The sequence below is a fragment of the Protopterus annectens genome, chromosome 15.part0 (genome assembly GCF_019279795.1).
Source record: "Protopterus annectens isolate FY-2018-M chromosome 15.part0, PAN1.0, whole genome shotgun sequence".
NCBI lineage: Eukaryota > Metazoa > Chordata > Ceratodontiformes > Protopteridae > Protopterus > Protopterus annectens.
In genome coordinates, this window is record NC_056749.1 from 600,477,353 (window position 1) to 600,491,351 (window position 13,999).

General features: G+C 36.2%; 1 protein-coding gene across 2 annotated transcripts in view; it reads right to left on the reverse strand.

Moving 5' to 3' along the window:
* The window catches only part of LOC122789943 (arf-GAP with Rho-GAP domain, ANK repeat and PH domain-containing protein 1-like), a 1,460,469-nt gene that overhangs the window by 817,917 nt on the left and 628,553 nt on the right, over positions 1 to 13,999 (reverse strand). For both annotated transcript variants that reach the window (XM_044057421.1, XM_044057422.1), the window contains one exon: positions 195 to 376. In XM_044057421.1, the coding sequence (XP_043913356.1) occupies positions 195 to 376 (182 nt within the window). The remainder of the gene's footprint in view (positions 1 to 194; positions 377 to 13,999) is intronic.

Sequence of the window (13,999 nt, forward strand, 5' to 3'; positions counted from 1 at the left end):
AATGCATGTCTGTCAAGCAGTCTGACCATTATTTTTTTACACGACATGAAGTTTTAGGATGTGATATTATTTGAGCACAATACTGTGTGACTTTAAATTTCAGGAAGTCTGACTACAGCATTTTAGGACACACGACTCCACATGTTACAGCTTGTGTAAGAATATTAAAAAAAAGTCATGCAAAAATTTCTCACCTCTATGTTCTCAAACAGCCATGTTTTATCATAGGTTACTACTACATAAACAGAATCCTTTGTAAAGGGTTTCTTTAAGCCCAGCTGTCCACTTCTTTTTATAAGGCCTGGCTCCAGGGGATTGGATTTCCTGTGATATTTTGCAATGTTCTCTAGTCCACCTACCCACATGTTCCATTCATCTGGGGAGAAGAAAAACAACATGCAAAATGTAAATTTAGTATATTTTTTCTGATTTAGAAATGTCATAAAGAAGGGATATAATATTAAAATATGAGCCTATAGAGCAGAAGAAGTATTTTAAGATTCTACAAAAAGTCATCAACTCAGTGAACAGATTGATAAACAGACTAATTAATTCAGCTACTAATAATAAATATGTATCCATGTAAAACAACTGATCAAACAAAATTTTAAGGTAGCTCAAAGCAACATGGCATGCATATCAACTTAGATATAAACAGAAAAGTTATAACTCGCTAGAGGATAAAATAGTGTCAGTTTGCATTTACATAACATGCATTGCCAATGCATGTTGTCTGTCTGCATGCCATAGTATGCTGGCATGGGACTGGGAACAATAAGGTCCAGTAGTTGGTAAAATTTTCTAAGGGCAATGCAGTGGTATAGCGGTTAGCATTGTCGCCTCACAGTAAGAGGTTCTCTGGTTTGATTCTTGGCTGGGGTGCCTTCTGTGTGGAGTCAGCATGTCCTCTCTGCATTTGCGTGGGTTTCCTCTGGATGCTCCAGTTTCCTCTCACATTCCAAAGGCATGCAGTAGGTGGATTGTACACTCTAAATTGGCCCTAGGTGTGAGTGTGTGCATGTGAGTGTGTGTGGTGCACCCTCTGAGAAGGGTTGGGCGTTGGGCTAGCAACTTGAGACCATAAAACCCGTAATTGCTACAGAAACAATGAGTGCTGAAAGGTGCTCGTTACGTGATGTACCATGTGGTGCATAAATGGGAAAGAAAGTGAGAGAGAAACCAGAGGCCAAATTTTAATAAACCATGATGTTATGAGGCTGTATTTACCAGATGGATGAAGTCTCATAGCTCTGATAACTTTCAGTATTTTTACCCTTGCATTTTCAGTGTTTGTATGTTATGATTGCATCTTACAGACTATACCACTTTTATGGTAACTTCTTTTTTTATGTTTTTAGTTTATAGGGTATTAGCATGGCATAAGAATATTCCATTTCCAGAAGGTGAGGTAGCTAAGCAACTGTGGAATTAACTTATCATAAAAATGCTGGTGCATAAAAAAATATATGTCAGGTTATGGCCCTCAAGTCAAAAAGCCACTTGAATACTTTGAAACCAAGTTCTCTTTTAAAATGCTTTACCACAGTGATCGTTGTGGTTTGGCTATGGATAATGGAGGCAAATGAGAAGGGTAAAGCATACAGAAGCCAGATGCAGTTGGTAAGAATATCATTGACATGGGTTCTGCAAAGGAGGGTGGGAACAATGACAACAGGCTGCTTTTATAAATTAAATAAGCAATAAGAACACTTGCTCTTGTTAGTAGCTGGAAATACGGAAAATGAGAGAGAGAGAGCAACCCCTGGGGCTAGGAAACCAGTGTAATTTCAACACAGACTGAGGCAGCAATATATTTTTAAATAACCCTTTTCAAACAAGCAAACTAATCAATAATAAGAACATATTAAAAGAATAATATACCCATATTTCTATATCTATCCATCTGTCTACATATCCATAAGAATAAATAGCCAAAATAATGAGCATCAAAACAATGAAGAAATATCATTGAAATTAAAAAAAACTGAAAGGTGACTTAGCCAAACTAAAAAAAAAACAAACATAAACACACACACACACACACACACACACACACACACACACACACATGCACATGCATGCACACGCACGCACACACACACACACACACACACACACACACACACACACACACACACACACACACACACACACAAAACCTAATAAATAAAACTACATTTGCAAGAACATTTTATTGCACCTACCAAGAGTGTGTGTGTGTGGGGGCAAGGCTCCACAAATCACAGATTTAAATATACCAACTCCACATTTGCATCAACTTGAAAAAAAGTGACATATTTCCCATAAAGCAGAACTCAGTATAACCTAGACCACTCAATTTATTTCAATGCAAAATATGTATAAAACCAAAAACCATACCCAAAATCAGTTTTTAATATCCCTCTATTTCAATTAACAAGATCATAAAAACAACAGCTTTACATCAATAACAACTTTCTGAAAAGAAAATAACTACTAAACTTCAACCACTCTTATTACAGCAATTGTCCAGAAACTCACTTCAGTTGCTCTAATTAACGAAAATAAAACAGTAAGTTGACATTATTGCCACTCACACAAACTGGCATTCACTCTAAAAGCCGTTCATTCAAACTCACTCAGCATAAAGCCCTTTCTCTTTATGTGCACTCACACATGTCAATTACACTAGCTGCCTGCCAATCATTAATCTCTAATTTGATCTATCAGCACATTTGCTTCCTTCACTGGGTGAGATTCAACACAAAAGGGTTATCATTAAGGCCACCATTAGGGGGTGGTTCCAAGTTTTTCTTGCTTTTCTCCCTGACCATAAACTGCATGCACCCACTAAGGTGCTATAGAGGAGTGCTCATAGACTGTATATGGAGGGCATTCCCTTGCTCCTAAAACTAACATTTTCTTTAAGTAGTGCCTCCCCCCCTCGTGTCTTCAGCAGTAGTCACTTTGGGCTCCTTGAGGGAGATTGCACTACCTTGAGTGTTTTCAGGTGCACACTATCTCTTCCCTTCACCTTGGACAGGTGAGAAAGCCACACCCCTTCAAACATCCTTCACTTCTTTCCTTTCCTGCCTGGTTCCTCCAGTGCCAGGGCCACTAATCAAACCCTGGTCAACTGGGTCATAGATAGGGCTCCATCTCTTTGTACCACACAGGCAGACTTGCAATATATTTACTAACCTGTTCAACAAGTATTTAACATGTAATTATTCACAGGTTCATTCCCTGACATTTGAAAACCTTCTGCTCTTATTTCTATCCCTATGATAGTTAATACCGTCTCCCCTGAACATCACTGCTGTTTCATTGCCATGCTTTTGATATATCTAAATTGCATAATGGAAGGGTGGCACAGTGGTTAAGGTGTTTTCTTTACAAAGACAAGGTGCAAGGTTTGAGTCTCACAGGGGATAATTGTCTAGGCTTACAATGGCTCACAAGGGCAGTTAGCCTAATACTAACCTAACCTATGAACCTTCATAAAGTCATATTTGTTCATCCTATAGTCATCTTATTCAAAGCAAACTACTTTGCTCAAACAAATAGAACTTCTGTATGTGTCATAGTACTACTATTGGCAAAAGGAGCTTAATTTGTAAATCTGACAAAAGGATTTGATTTAGACTGCAACCCTGATCTGCTCCAAAAACTTTTCATGTTTTTGCCTCACTGAATGAATTATTTTATTGGTTTCTGCAATATCTTTCCAGACATGCAATATGTTACTTGCATCCTCTAAAACTCTCTCAGTTTCTCCTTAACATCTCCCACTTATTAAGAGGTTCATTATTACAGTCCATCATTAGTAAATTCACTGAGATATACAAGCAGTTTAAGGCAAGGCATTTATTGTTCAGAATATAATGGCAGTAAGCTGACATGACACAATGTAAAATCATACAAAATCTAAACAATTTCTAACATGGCAGACTTAAGTACATGAAACAAGGCACTGGTGTCACATTCTAGAATATTTTTTTCTAATCATAATTTATAACCTTAAACTGACAGTAGATAATACCATCAAGATTCAAAAACTGCTAAAATGTGTTACATTTCAGTATGTCCTCATGCAATGTACATTTTTCATGACATCAGTAAATTTCCTTTATAAAAACAATGCTGTATTCATTACAGAACTTGAAATAAGCACGAGCAAACTACAAAGACAGATTATTTATGTTTCAAAATGCCTTCCCTAGACAAGCAATGTTCTATAACATTCCCTTATTTTATAACAAAACAGAACTAGGAGTTCTATCTAAACTTACAACATAGAGTTGCAGTACCAATGGCTCTCAGAATACAAACATGTTTTCTGGTCTAGCTTACCACGAATAATTCTGAAATTCAGAAATTCATTTCGACAGTTGTACTGACACTTAGAATTTAACACTTCTACCTAACACCATCTAGCTTTCCAATACATTCCGTCCTTGCCTTCCTTCATTTTTTCTTTTTAATTAATAATGTCTATAATATAAAACAAATACTCATACCAATGAGAGAGTTAGTTTTACTTTGATGTGTGGAAATTGTAATTTTGTGCACATATAGATACACACCCCACTTTTATACATCCTGTCACTCATTTTGAATATTCTAGTCATTTTAAAACTAACTGTAACAGTACCTTTGTGGTTTATTTGGCAACCTGCCATTCATGCTATAGTTTCTATGTAGGGAAGACTAAGAGACAACTGAGAGATTGGAAAATTGAATATTTATTAGCTATCAGGAAATTTGACTCCAGAAATGCCTTGGCTACTCATGTAATGAATACAGTTTCTACTCATACGTTTAAATTTAAAGTGTTAGAGCAGATAGTAACTAATATGAGACTAGGAGATTCTAACAACACTCTTGAACAAAGGGAAACTAACTGGATTATTAGGTTACATAGTGATGGACTACCAGGGCTAAATGCCCCAGTCCCTTTAAAACCTTTTTTGAAGGGGCGTAGATTGTTTAAGTGATTTTTATTGAAGCTTTCATGTGATAGGTGTTTTTAAGATAGAGCAATGCATTTAATTATGTTGTTTTAACACATTTGTATGGACTGAAGAAGTGCTCAGAAGGGCATGAAAGCACCTACCGTATATTAATTAAAGTTTTATTATATCTGCCTTGGCGGTTGTGTGGATTTATTGGATTATTTTAATGTCTATAATATATTTAATATTGCAACATTCTACTCTGTGCTGCTGACTTAGATTTCTGGAGCTCTCATAATGTCACCAAGGACCTTTCTTTTAAACAGATAAAATATTGCATATTTGAGAGGAGAACTAAGTTGCATAAACAATATCAATTTACACAATTAAATGTGACAAAATCATACCACTCCTTTTAGAGAGACAGTCCTAAACTTTCATCCTGCCAAGGTAAGTACATTACTGGGAAATGTGCATTTTTTCTGAGTAAGCAACATTTTAGGAACCTTTCAGTTTGAAAAGAATGGCCAAATAGCATTGACCTTAGCTATGTGGGAAATGATGGAATCATCGTTGAAGGAAAGAATACTGGAAAATCCAGAAGCTAGATCAAAATGCATCATTCATTTACAAGAAGAATGTAATACTATTTAAAACTAATACAAGTTATATTAGTAGATAATTAAAAAGAGGTCTGTGCAAATGGACAGTTTATAAAAAAGAGCATAGGCTTGGCATTCATATAACATTGTTAAAAATGTCAAAGTTACAAACTTATGCTACATAGCCACTAATAAACAACTAATCAGTTTCAGATTGGCATCCTCTGGGCTGTCTAACAAATTCTTACAATTCAAACTTTTGCAAAATCCTAAAATCATATGACTAATTAATCAAAAAATTCAACTGAAACACATTTATTTTTAACAAAATCCATGATTACCCCCCCCCGAGTTTCACATTTATTTTTAAACACATTTTTAAAAGCAGTTCATTATTTGATACCGATATAAAATATTTCCCACTAAACAGCTCATGACCACAAGGGATAAAGCATGGAAACAATGACAAAAAAAACAAAAATGTCTCTGACCTGACAAAATACAAAACTCTGTAATCAAGTAAAGCAACTAGTCATAAAAGACAAAAAAGATCACTACCTTACCCTACAAAACCACCATAAACAAAACCATAAAAAGTTCTGGAGCGCCATCAATTCATTACTAAACCCAGGGTCAAAAAACAATCCTTGCCCAAATCTTGACAAAACACCCACATAAATAGCTACACTCTAACTCCTATTTCATCAACATTATTGCCAATCCAACTGCCACCTTTCCTCCCCTTACTCCCCCCTTCCACCAACTTAGTTTTCTCACCCATCCCTACCAACACTATAAGAAAACTACTTCAAAACTCAAACCTTGCACCAATGCCCCAGACAACCTACCTCCTGAGTTCCTACAAATTGCTGCCAGTTCCATAGCCTATCCCATCAGCATACTTCTTAACATATCTTTTCTGGAATTCTACATACCTATCTAGAAAAAGGCATACATTCTGCCTCTACATAAAGGTGGCACAAACACAGACATCTCCAACTTATGACCCATAGCTATCCTCTCACCCATCTCTAAGATTCTAGAAAAATGTATTCACACCCAACTTTTGCACTATGTACTTCACAACCACATCCTTTCTCCCATTCAGCATGGATTCTGAGCAGGTCATAGCACTACTACAGCTCTCATATCTTTCTCAAACACCATTAACCAGGTCTGAGATGATGGAAAAATTGTCTCCTCTCTCTTTTTAGATCTCCAAGGCCTTTGATACAGTCTCCCACCCCCTCATTATCTCTAAACTGGCTGGCTGGCATAGGCATCTCATCCCCATCCCTAGACTGGTTCCCAAACTACCTCTCTAACAGGCAACAATTAACCAAATGGCAAAATTAATTCTCACCTTTCCATGACACAATAACAGGTGTTCCTCAAGGATTCATACTAGGGCCCCTCTTGTTCAGCATCTTTATCAATAACTTTCACACCTCTCTTACACAAAGTACTGTCATCCAATACGCAGATGATTCTACAGTCATCTGTGCTGCCAACTCACAATCTGAACTACTCCAGCTCACACAAGATGCCCTCACTGCTACAGCATTATGGATGCCCAATAACCATCTCACCCTAATCCCCAACAAAACTAAACTGGTTCTTTCTGAACCCAAAAAATACACTCCACTAAACAAGGAAAATGTCACCATCCAAGCCCAAAACAGCACTATTATTGAAGTCATACCATATACCAAACTGTTCGGTATCACCATAGATGAAAATTTGACATTTGACTTGCACATTCAAACTAATGTTAAAAAACACACCAAAAACTGGACACACTCTATAGACATACAGTGGGTATAAAAAGTTTACACACCCCTGTTAAAATGCCAGGTTTTTGTGATATAAAAAAAAACGAAACCACAGTAAATCATTTCAAAACTTTTCCCACCTTTAATGTGACCTATAACCTGCACAATTCAATTGAAAAGCAAACAAATCTGTTAGGGGGAAAAAATCTAACAAATAAAAAACATAAAATACGTTGGTTGCATAAGTGTGCACACCCTTAAACTAATACTTTGTTGTGTGCACACCTTAAACTAATACTTTGTTAAACCACCTTTTGATTTAATTACAGCATTCAGTCTTCTTGGGTAGGAGTCTATCAGCACGGCACATCTTGACTTGGCAATATTTTCCCACTCTTCCTTGTAAAAGTGCTCCAAATGTGTCAGATTGTGAGGGCATCTCTTGTGCACAGCCCTCTTCAGGTCACCCCACAGATTTTCTACTGGATTTAGGTCTGGGCTCTTGCTGGGCCATTCCAAAACTTTAATTTTCTTCTGGTGAAGCCATTCTTTTGTTGATCTGGATGTATGCTTAGGATCATTGTCATGATGAAAGGTGAAATTCCTATTCATATTTAGCTTTCTAGCTGAAGCCTGAAGGTTTTGGGCCAAAAGTGACTAGTAATGGGAACTGTTCATAATTTCCTCCATCTTGACTAAAGCCCCAGTTCCAGCTGAAGAAAAAGCAACCCCAAAGCATGATACTGCCACCACCATGCTTTCCCGTGGGATGGTGTTTTTTTTTTAGTGATGCAAAGTGTTGTTTTTGTGCCAAACATACCTTTTGGAATTGTGGCCAAAAAGTTCAACCTTGGTCTCATCAGACCATAACACATTTTCCCACATGCATTTGGGAGACCTGATGTACTGTTTTGCAGATTTTAGCATGGCCTGGGTGTTTTTCTGTGTAAGAAAAGGCTTTGGTCTTGCAACCCTACCCCTTAGTCCAGACATATGGCGAATACGGGAGATTGTTGTCACATGTAGTACACAACTAGTACTTGCCAGAAATTACTGCAGCTCCTTCAGTGTTGGTGTAGGTCTCTTGGTAGTCTCCCTGACCAGTTTTTGTCTTATCTTTTCTTCAAGTTTGGAGGGATGTCCAGTTCTTTGCAATGTCACTGTGTCTCATATTTTCTCCACTTTTTAATGACTGTCTTCACTGTGTTCCATGGTATATCAAATGCTGTGGAAATGTTTTTGTACCCTTCTCCTAAATGATACCTTTCAACAATGAGATCCCGTTGATGCTTTGTAAGCTCTCAGCAAACCATGGCTTTTGCTGTAGCAGGCAACTGAGTAAATGTCAGGAAAACCCTACTAGGACAGTCAAAGTTTATTTTGGGGTTAATCAGAGTCCCTTTAATTAATGGCAGGTGTGTACTCAAGAAGACTGAATGTTGTAATTAAATCAAAAGGTGCTTCAACAAAGTATTAGTTTAAGGGTGTGCACACACAACAAAGTATTAGTTTAAGGGTGTGTGCACTTATGCAACCAACGTATTGTACATTTTTTATTTTTTATATTTTTTCCCCTAACAGATTTTTTTGTTTTTCAATTGAATTGTACAGGTTATAGGTCACATTAAAGGTAGGAAAAGTTTGAAATGATTTATTGTGGTTTTATTTTTTATATCACAAAAAACTAGCATTTTAACAGGGGTGTGTAAACGTTTTATATCCACTGTAAATACTTCCTCAACCACTCCGCAAAACTATGTCTCACCTCTTCCTTCCTTCTACCATCACTTCTTTACGGTGCAACTCTCCTGACCAATATTCAGGCCTCTTGAAAATACAAACTAGCCTCATGCTAAAACAAAATATCTAAATTTGTAACAAATGCAAATTAGTCTTCTCACCCTGCTCATCACTACGCCTACTAAACTGGTTGGAACTACAACATTATCTGACACTCATTCAATTAACCACCGCTCACAACTTTATTTATAAATCATCTAACTGCCCCTCCTTGTCTTCTCTACTCACACAATATCAGCCAAATAGATTTCTTTGATCCAATAACCAACTGCTCCTAAACGTAGTGAAACCTACCCATATAGCAGGACAAATGTGCTACTCCTTTACTTTAGCTAATGTATGGAATACCCTCCCACCATCAATAAGGTCAATCAGCAGTACCACTCTTTTTAAGAATTCCCTGAAAAAACATCTTTCCTCACTATGGCAGTGCAACTGCACAAAGGCTGTAGTTCCTATCACCTGTCTCCACTCACCTTCTCCTGCTCTGTATATCCTGACACATGTATTTAACTGCTTTGTTGGACTCTTCTACACTCACTCACTCACTCACTCACTCACTCACTCACTCACTCACTCACTCACTCACTCACTCACTCACTCACTCACTCACTCACTCTATATTAAAGTTATACCTTTAACTGCTCTTTTCTCCAGACTGTATTCCTAAACTCCTAAACTTCTCTTATGGTTTAACCTTCATCCTGGCAATAACCCCGACTCTTTAAACTCCACCTAACTATAACTGTCTCACCTTACATAAAATTCACACCTAGCTCTAGCTCTCCATCTAGATCTACTGCATATTATGTATGGTATTGTTAAAACCCATGATCTAGCTCTCCTGTGACTGGCATTGTATTGAACTACTGTATGTTTTCAGAATGTACTGTCTATTAATTCTGCACTGTGTTGCACTGTTTTGAATTTGTGATATGCTGCACATTTGTAATGTATCCTTATAGTATATTTATATGTTTTTGTATTTAACTACTGTATGTTTTCTGAATGTACTGTCTATTAGTTCTCCACTATAAGGTGCTGTACTGAATCTGTGCTATGCTGCTCATTGTAATGTATCCTTATAACATAGGAATTGTTTGTCACGTTATACTATATGTATTGTGTAATACTTATTCTATGTTTATGGAACCTTTTTCCCTGGGCCTCCACTAAAAATGGGCTCACCTGGCCCAGTGGACTATCCCGATAAACAAATGCAAATAAAATAAATAAATAAATAAATAAATAATTTCATTCAACCCACAACATGGCTGACATTTATAAATCCAAAATTATTTTGTTTTTAACATTCCAGCTGAAATATCACCACAAGTGTTCCAAGATAAGTTTATTAACATTTATGAAAGAAACCCATTCCTTTCTTAATTTATCCAAATTTTTGGTTTTCTAATATGGGACAGGAATGGACCATGTTCTTGAGTCAGGGTATGAGTAAAGTTCAAGAAATTATTATTGCTTCAGTCTTTGATGTTCGCCAAGAGTGTTATACACAGTGTAGGCAGATTTGCTTCTAACTGCAATTCATATGGATTTACATGTATTGGTACCATATTTAAGTATCATTGGAAATTAATTTTTATCAGTCTTGTTCCTACTACTATTGGAGCTGTCTAATTCCCTTTCTTCCGCATTACTCTAGTTTCTTCTCGCAAATCCTAGTATTTTGTAACTCTCAGTACATAAGACACTATAATCACTGTGTTCACCTATTTCAATGATTAATGCTGTTTTTTGTCCTTTTTCTTCTTGTACTATTATATCTGGTTTTCTTGTATCTATTTTCTTAACTGTTGATATTGCATAATCCCATGATATCTGAATTTCATCATTGTCAAAAATGCTTTGTGGCTCATATTTCCAATGGTTCCCAGCTATTTGTATACTGTAATATTTGCACAAGCCCCAATGCAATTGTCTTGCCACATTATTGCGCCTTTCAGTATACAGACCCTCAACCATGAGTGTATCAGAACCAGCAAAGAAATGTTCAACTGTTTCCAATTCTGCTTCACAGAACCTGCATTTGTCTGTGCCTCACTTTTTCTACAGACTTTGTAAAGCAACATGTATATAACTTACTATCCTAGGCCATTATTCCTCTGTTAAAATTATTGGTCATCGTGTGGTTATTCTAGGAGTTCTGTATACTTGTCACTAAATTTGTGGATTTCCGGATTTTCTTTCCTTTTCTTATGGTCCTTTTCTTTATAGTCTTTCTTTTGTTTTCTGGCAAAACAGAAATATTTAGTCACTTGTATTTGTGCTTTCAGATCCTCATGTGATGAACTACACAATTTTAAATCATCAAGAAAAAGTAGATGACACGTCTTTAAACAAAACTGGTTTCTGGAAGTTAAGCTGCAACCATACCCTAGTCTATTAAGTAAACAGATTAAGGGCAAGACAAAACAGCAGTATTAAAGAATATTCCTGGAATACAGATGTGTAGCTATAAATGTGCCTGGTACCCCCTCCCAATCTGATGCTCTTCTTCTTCTTCTTCTTCTTCTTCAAAAATAAATAAATAAATAAATAAAATAAAAAAAAAAGCATTCCATAATCCATGAATGAGAGATGCCGTTGAGTACTTTTTTGTAATCTATCCACGTCATACTTAGATTCCTTCCCTTTTTATAGCTCTTTTCTTTTAAACTGCAGCAAAATGCTTGCTCCGTTTGTAGCAAGCAGTTGTTACATTTTATATCACATAAGGAGTTCTACAGAGCTCACTTTTAACCACAAAAGCAATATCTGCATTTATTTCTAAATGCCAAAATGCACTGAAAGTATGCACTGAACAGAGACTATCCCCTCTGTCATTTTGCACCCAGTAAGGCTGCACATTTATCCCACTCTGTCTATGCCATTGCTGAAATATCTCCCTTTGAATTTTTATTCATGGGATAATAATTTATCCTTCATCATGGTTCATCTGAAAATTGCTGTTTGCCACTGTTTCATAGTCACTACTATGTAAGTTATCAATGCAGGGGGTATCTTAGTCATATGCAAGCATTCCATGATCCATGAATGTGGGATGATGTTGAATGCTTTTTTGTAATCTATTCATGCCTTACTTAGTTTATTCCCATTTTTACTGCTCTCTGTTGTGGCTTTATTTAACAACAGATGACTCTTTGTTCTATATGACTTTCTTTTCTTACCATTTTGCTGTATTACCATTAAAGATTTTGCAGTCAAAAGCTTTTCTTAATTTTGTCTCAGTTTCATTGGCATTTCATATCATGTATATTACAGCTTCTTATTGTTTCTTTTAACTCTTGTCTACATTTGTCATCTCTGTTATGTTCATTAGGGTCTTCACTGATGCTTCTACGCAATGTAACTATTTCTTCTTTTTTGGCAGTTATTTCTGCTGCTTTTGCTTTGTTTCCCAGTTCTCTGTAAGGCCTTTTGGGTCATCACTGAATATTGTGTTTATATTTATTTGCATACCTTATACATTATTTCTGCTTGTGTTGATATTTTTAGCTTAGGTCTATGATAAATCTTACTTTTTTTTAACACTATGTGCTGCTTTTACCACATCTATCTTTCTAAGAATTGCTGATGATCTGCTCCCTTTTCTGTATTCTTCTAACAGTAATATTTCTAGTCTTATTTGCTTTATAGTTCTCTCTGTTCAGTGCTTCCATGGTGGTATTCTGTATTCTGCTTGTTACCTTTCTTTCCTTTGTTACTCTACATTTTTGTGGTAACACTATTATTAGTTTATCTGCACTATAGTATATCTTGTTTATTTCTGCTCATCTTATTTGGCAGTTTTCAAACATTTGGGTCTTATTTATTTTCTATAACCTATTTCTTTCATCTATTTTAATACATCTGTCCATCTGTATTAAATCAAGCAGTCCTTCCCTTAGGTCATTTTCTTCTTGACTGAGAGCATCTGCTTTGCTGTCTGTTTCCAGTTCTTTCTCTTGCTTTGCAATTCTAATCAGACTTTGGGGTGGGAACTTGACATAATGGTTAAAGTGTTTACTTTACAAATGCAAGATACAGGGTTTGATTCTCACATGGGGAAATTGGCTAGGCTTAAAATGACCCATAAGGGCAATTAACATAGTACTAACCTATGAGCCTATGAAGGTAAGTCTCCTACATATTCCAGAATATTGTCCTGTGGAGGGTTCAGGGCAAGGGTCTGCTGTTCCTCCATACTGGGATTCATTGACCTGTCATCTTGAGATAGTGCCTGTTTCACAGTTTCTGCACTATGTCCTTCAGTTCACAGATGGTCTATCACTTCAGTTTCTATTTTTTTAATTTACCTCATTAAACTTCATTTTTTTCAGTTACATTCTGCCTTCAGGACCTTATTTTTTTTACTGTGAAAGTTACCATTTCTGGGTACCAAGGAATTCAGAGTGTGAACGTACAGCCTAAAAACTGAACTAAGAAAGCAAAAATAGGCTCATGTAGTGTTGAACAGCCCAAATATACCACAGTACGTATCTAGTCTGAAAGGCCATAGTGATAAAACTTATAAAAAATGCAGATGACTAAATCTGTCGGTATAGTTTAATCACACACAAAATTAAAAACAATACTGACACAATAATCAGTGGTTAAGCTTTCTCAACCCTGTGTATAGGACTTCTTCAGAACCGTTTAAACCATCAACATGCCAGAATTAAATATTAAAATGGTAGATCACATGATAAGCATCCAATCAATTATTTAAAATACCACAGGCAAAAGAAAAAAAAATTCTGGGTATCTTTGTCCATATTTCTCTTCAAATATCTTTGGAGCTGCATTTTTTTGAAATGACTAGTTTTCTGCATCAATACTTCAACATATTAAATCTTTTTTCCTTTCTTTTATGTTTCTTGTTATTTATTTT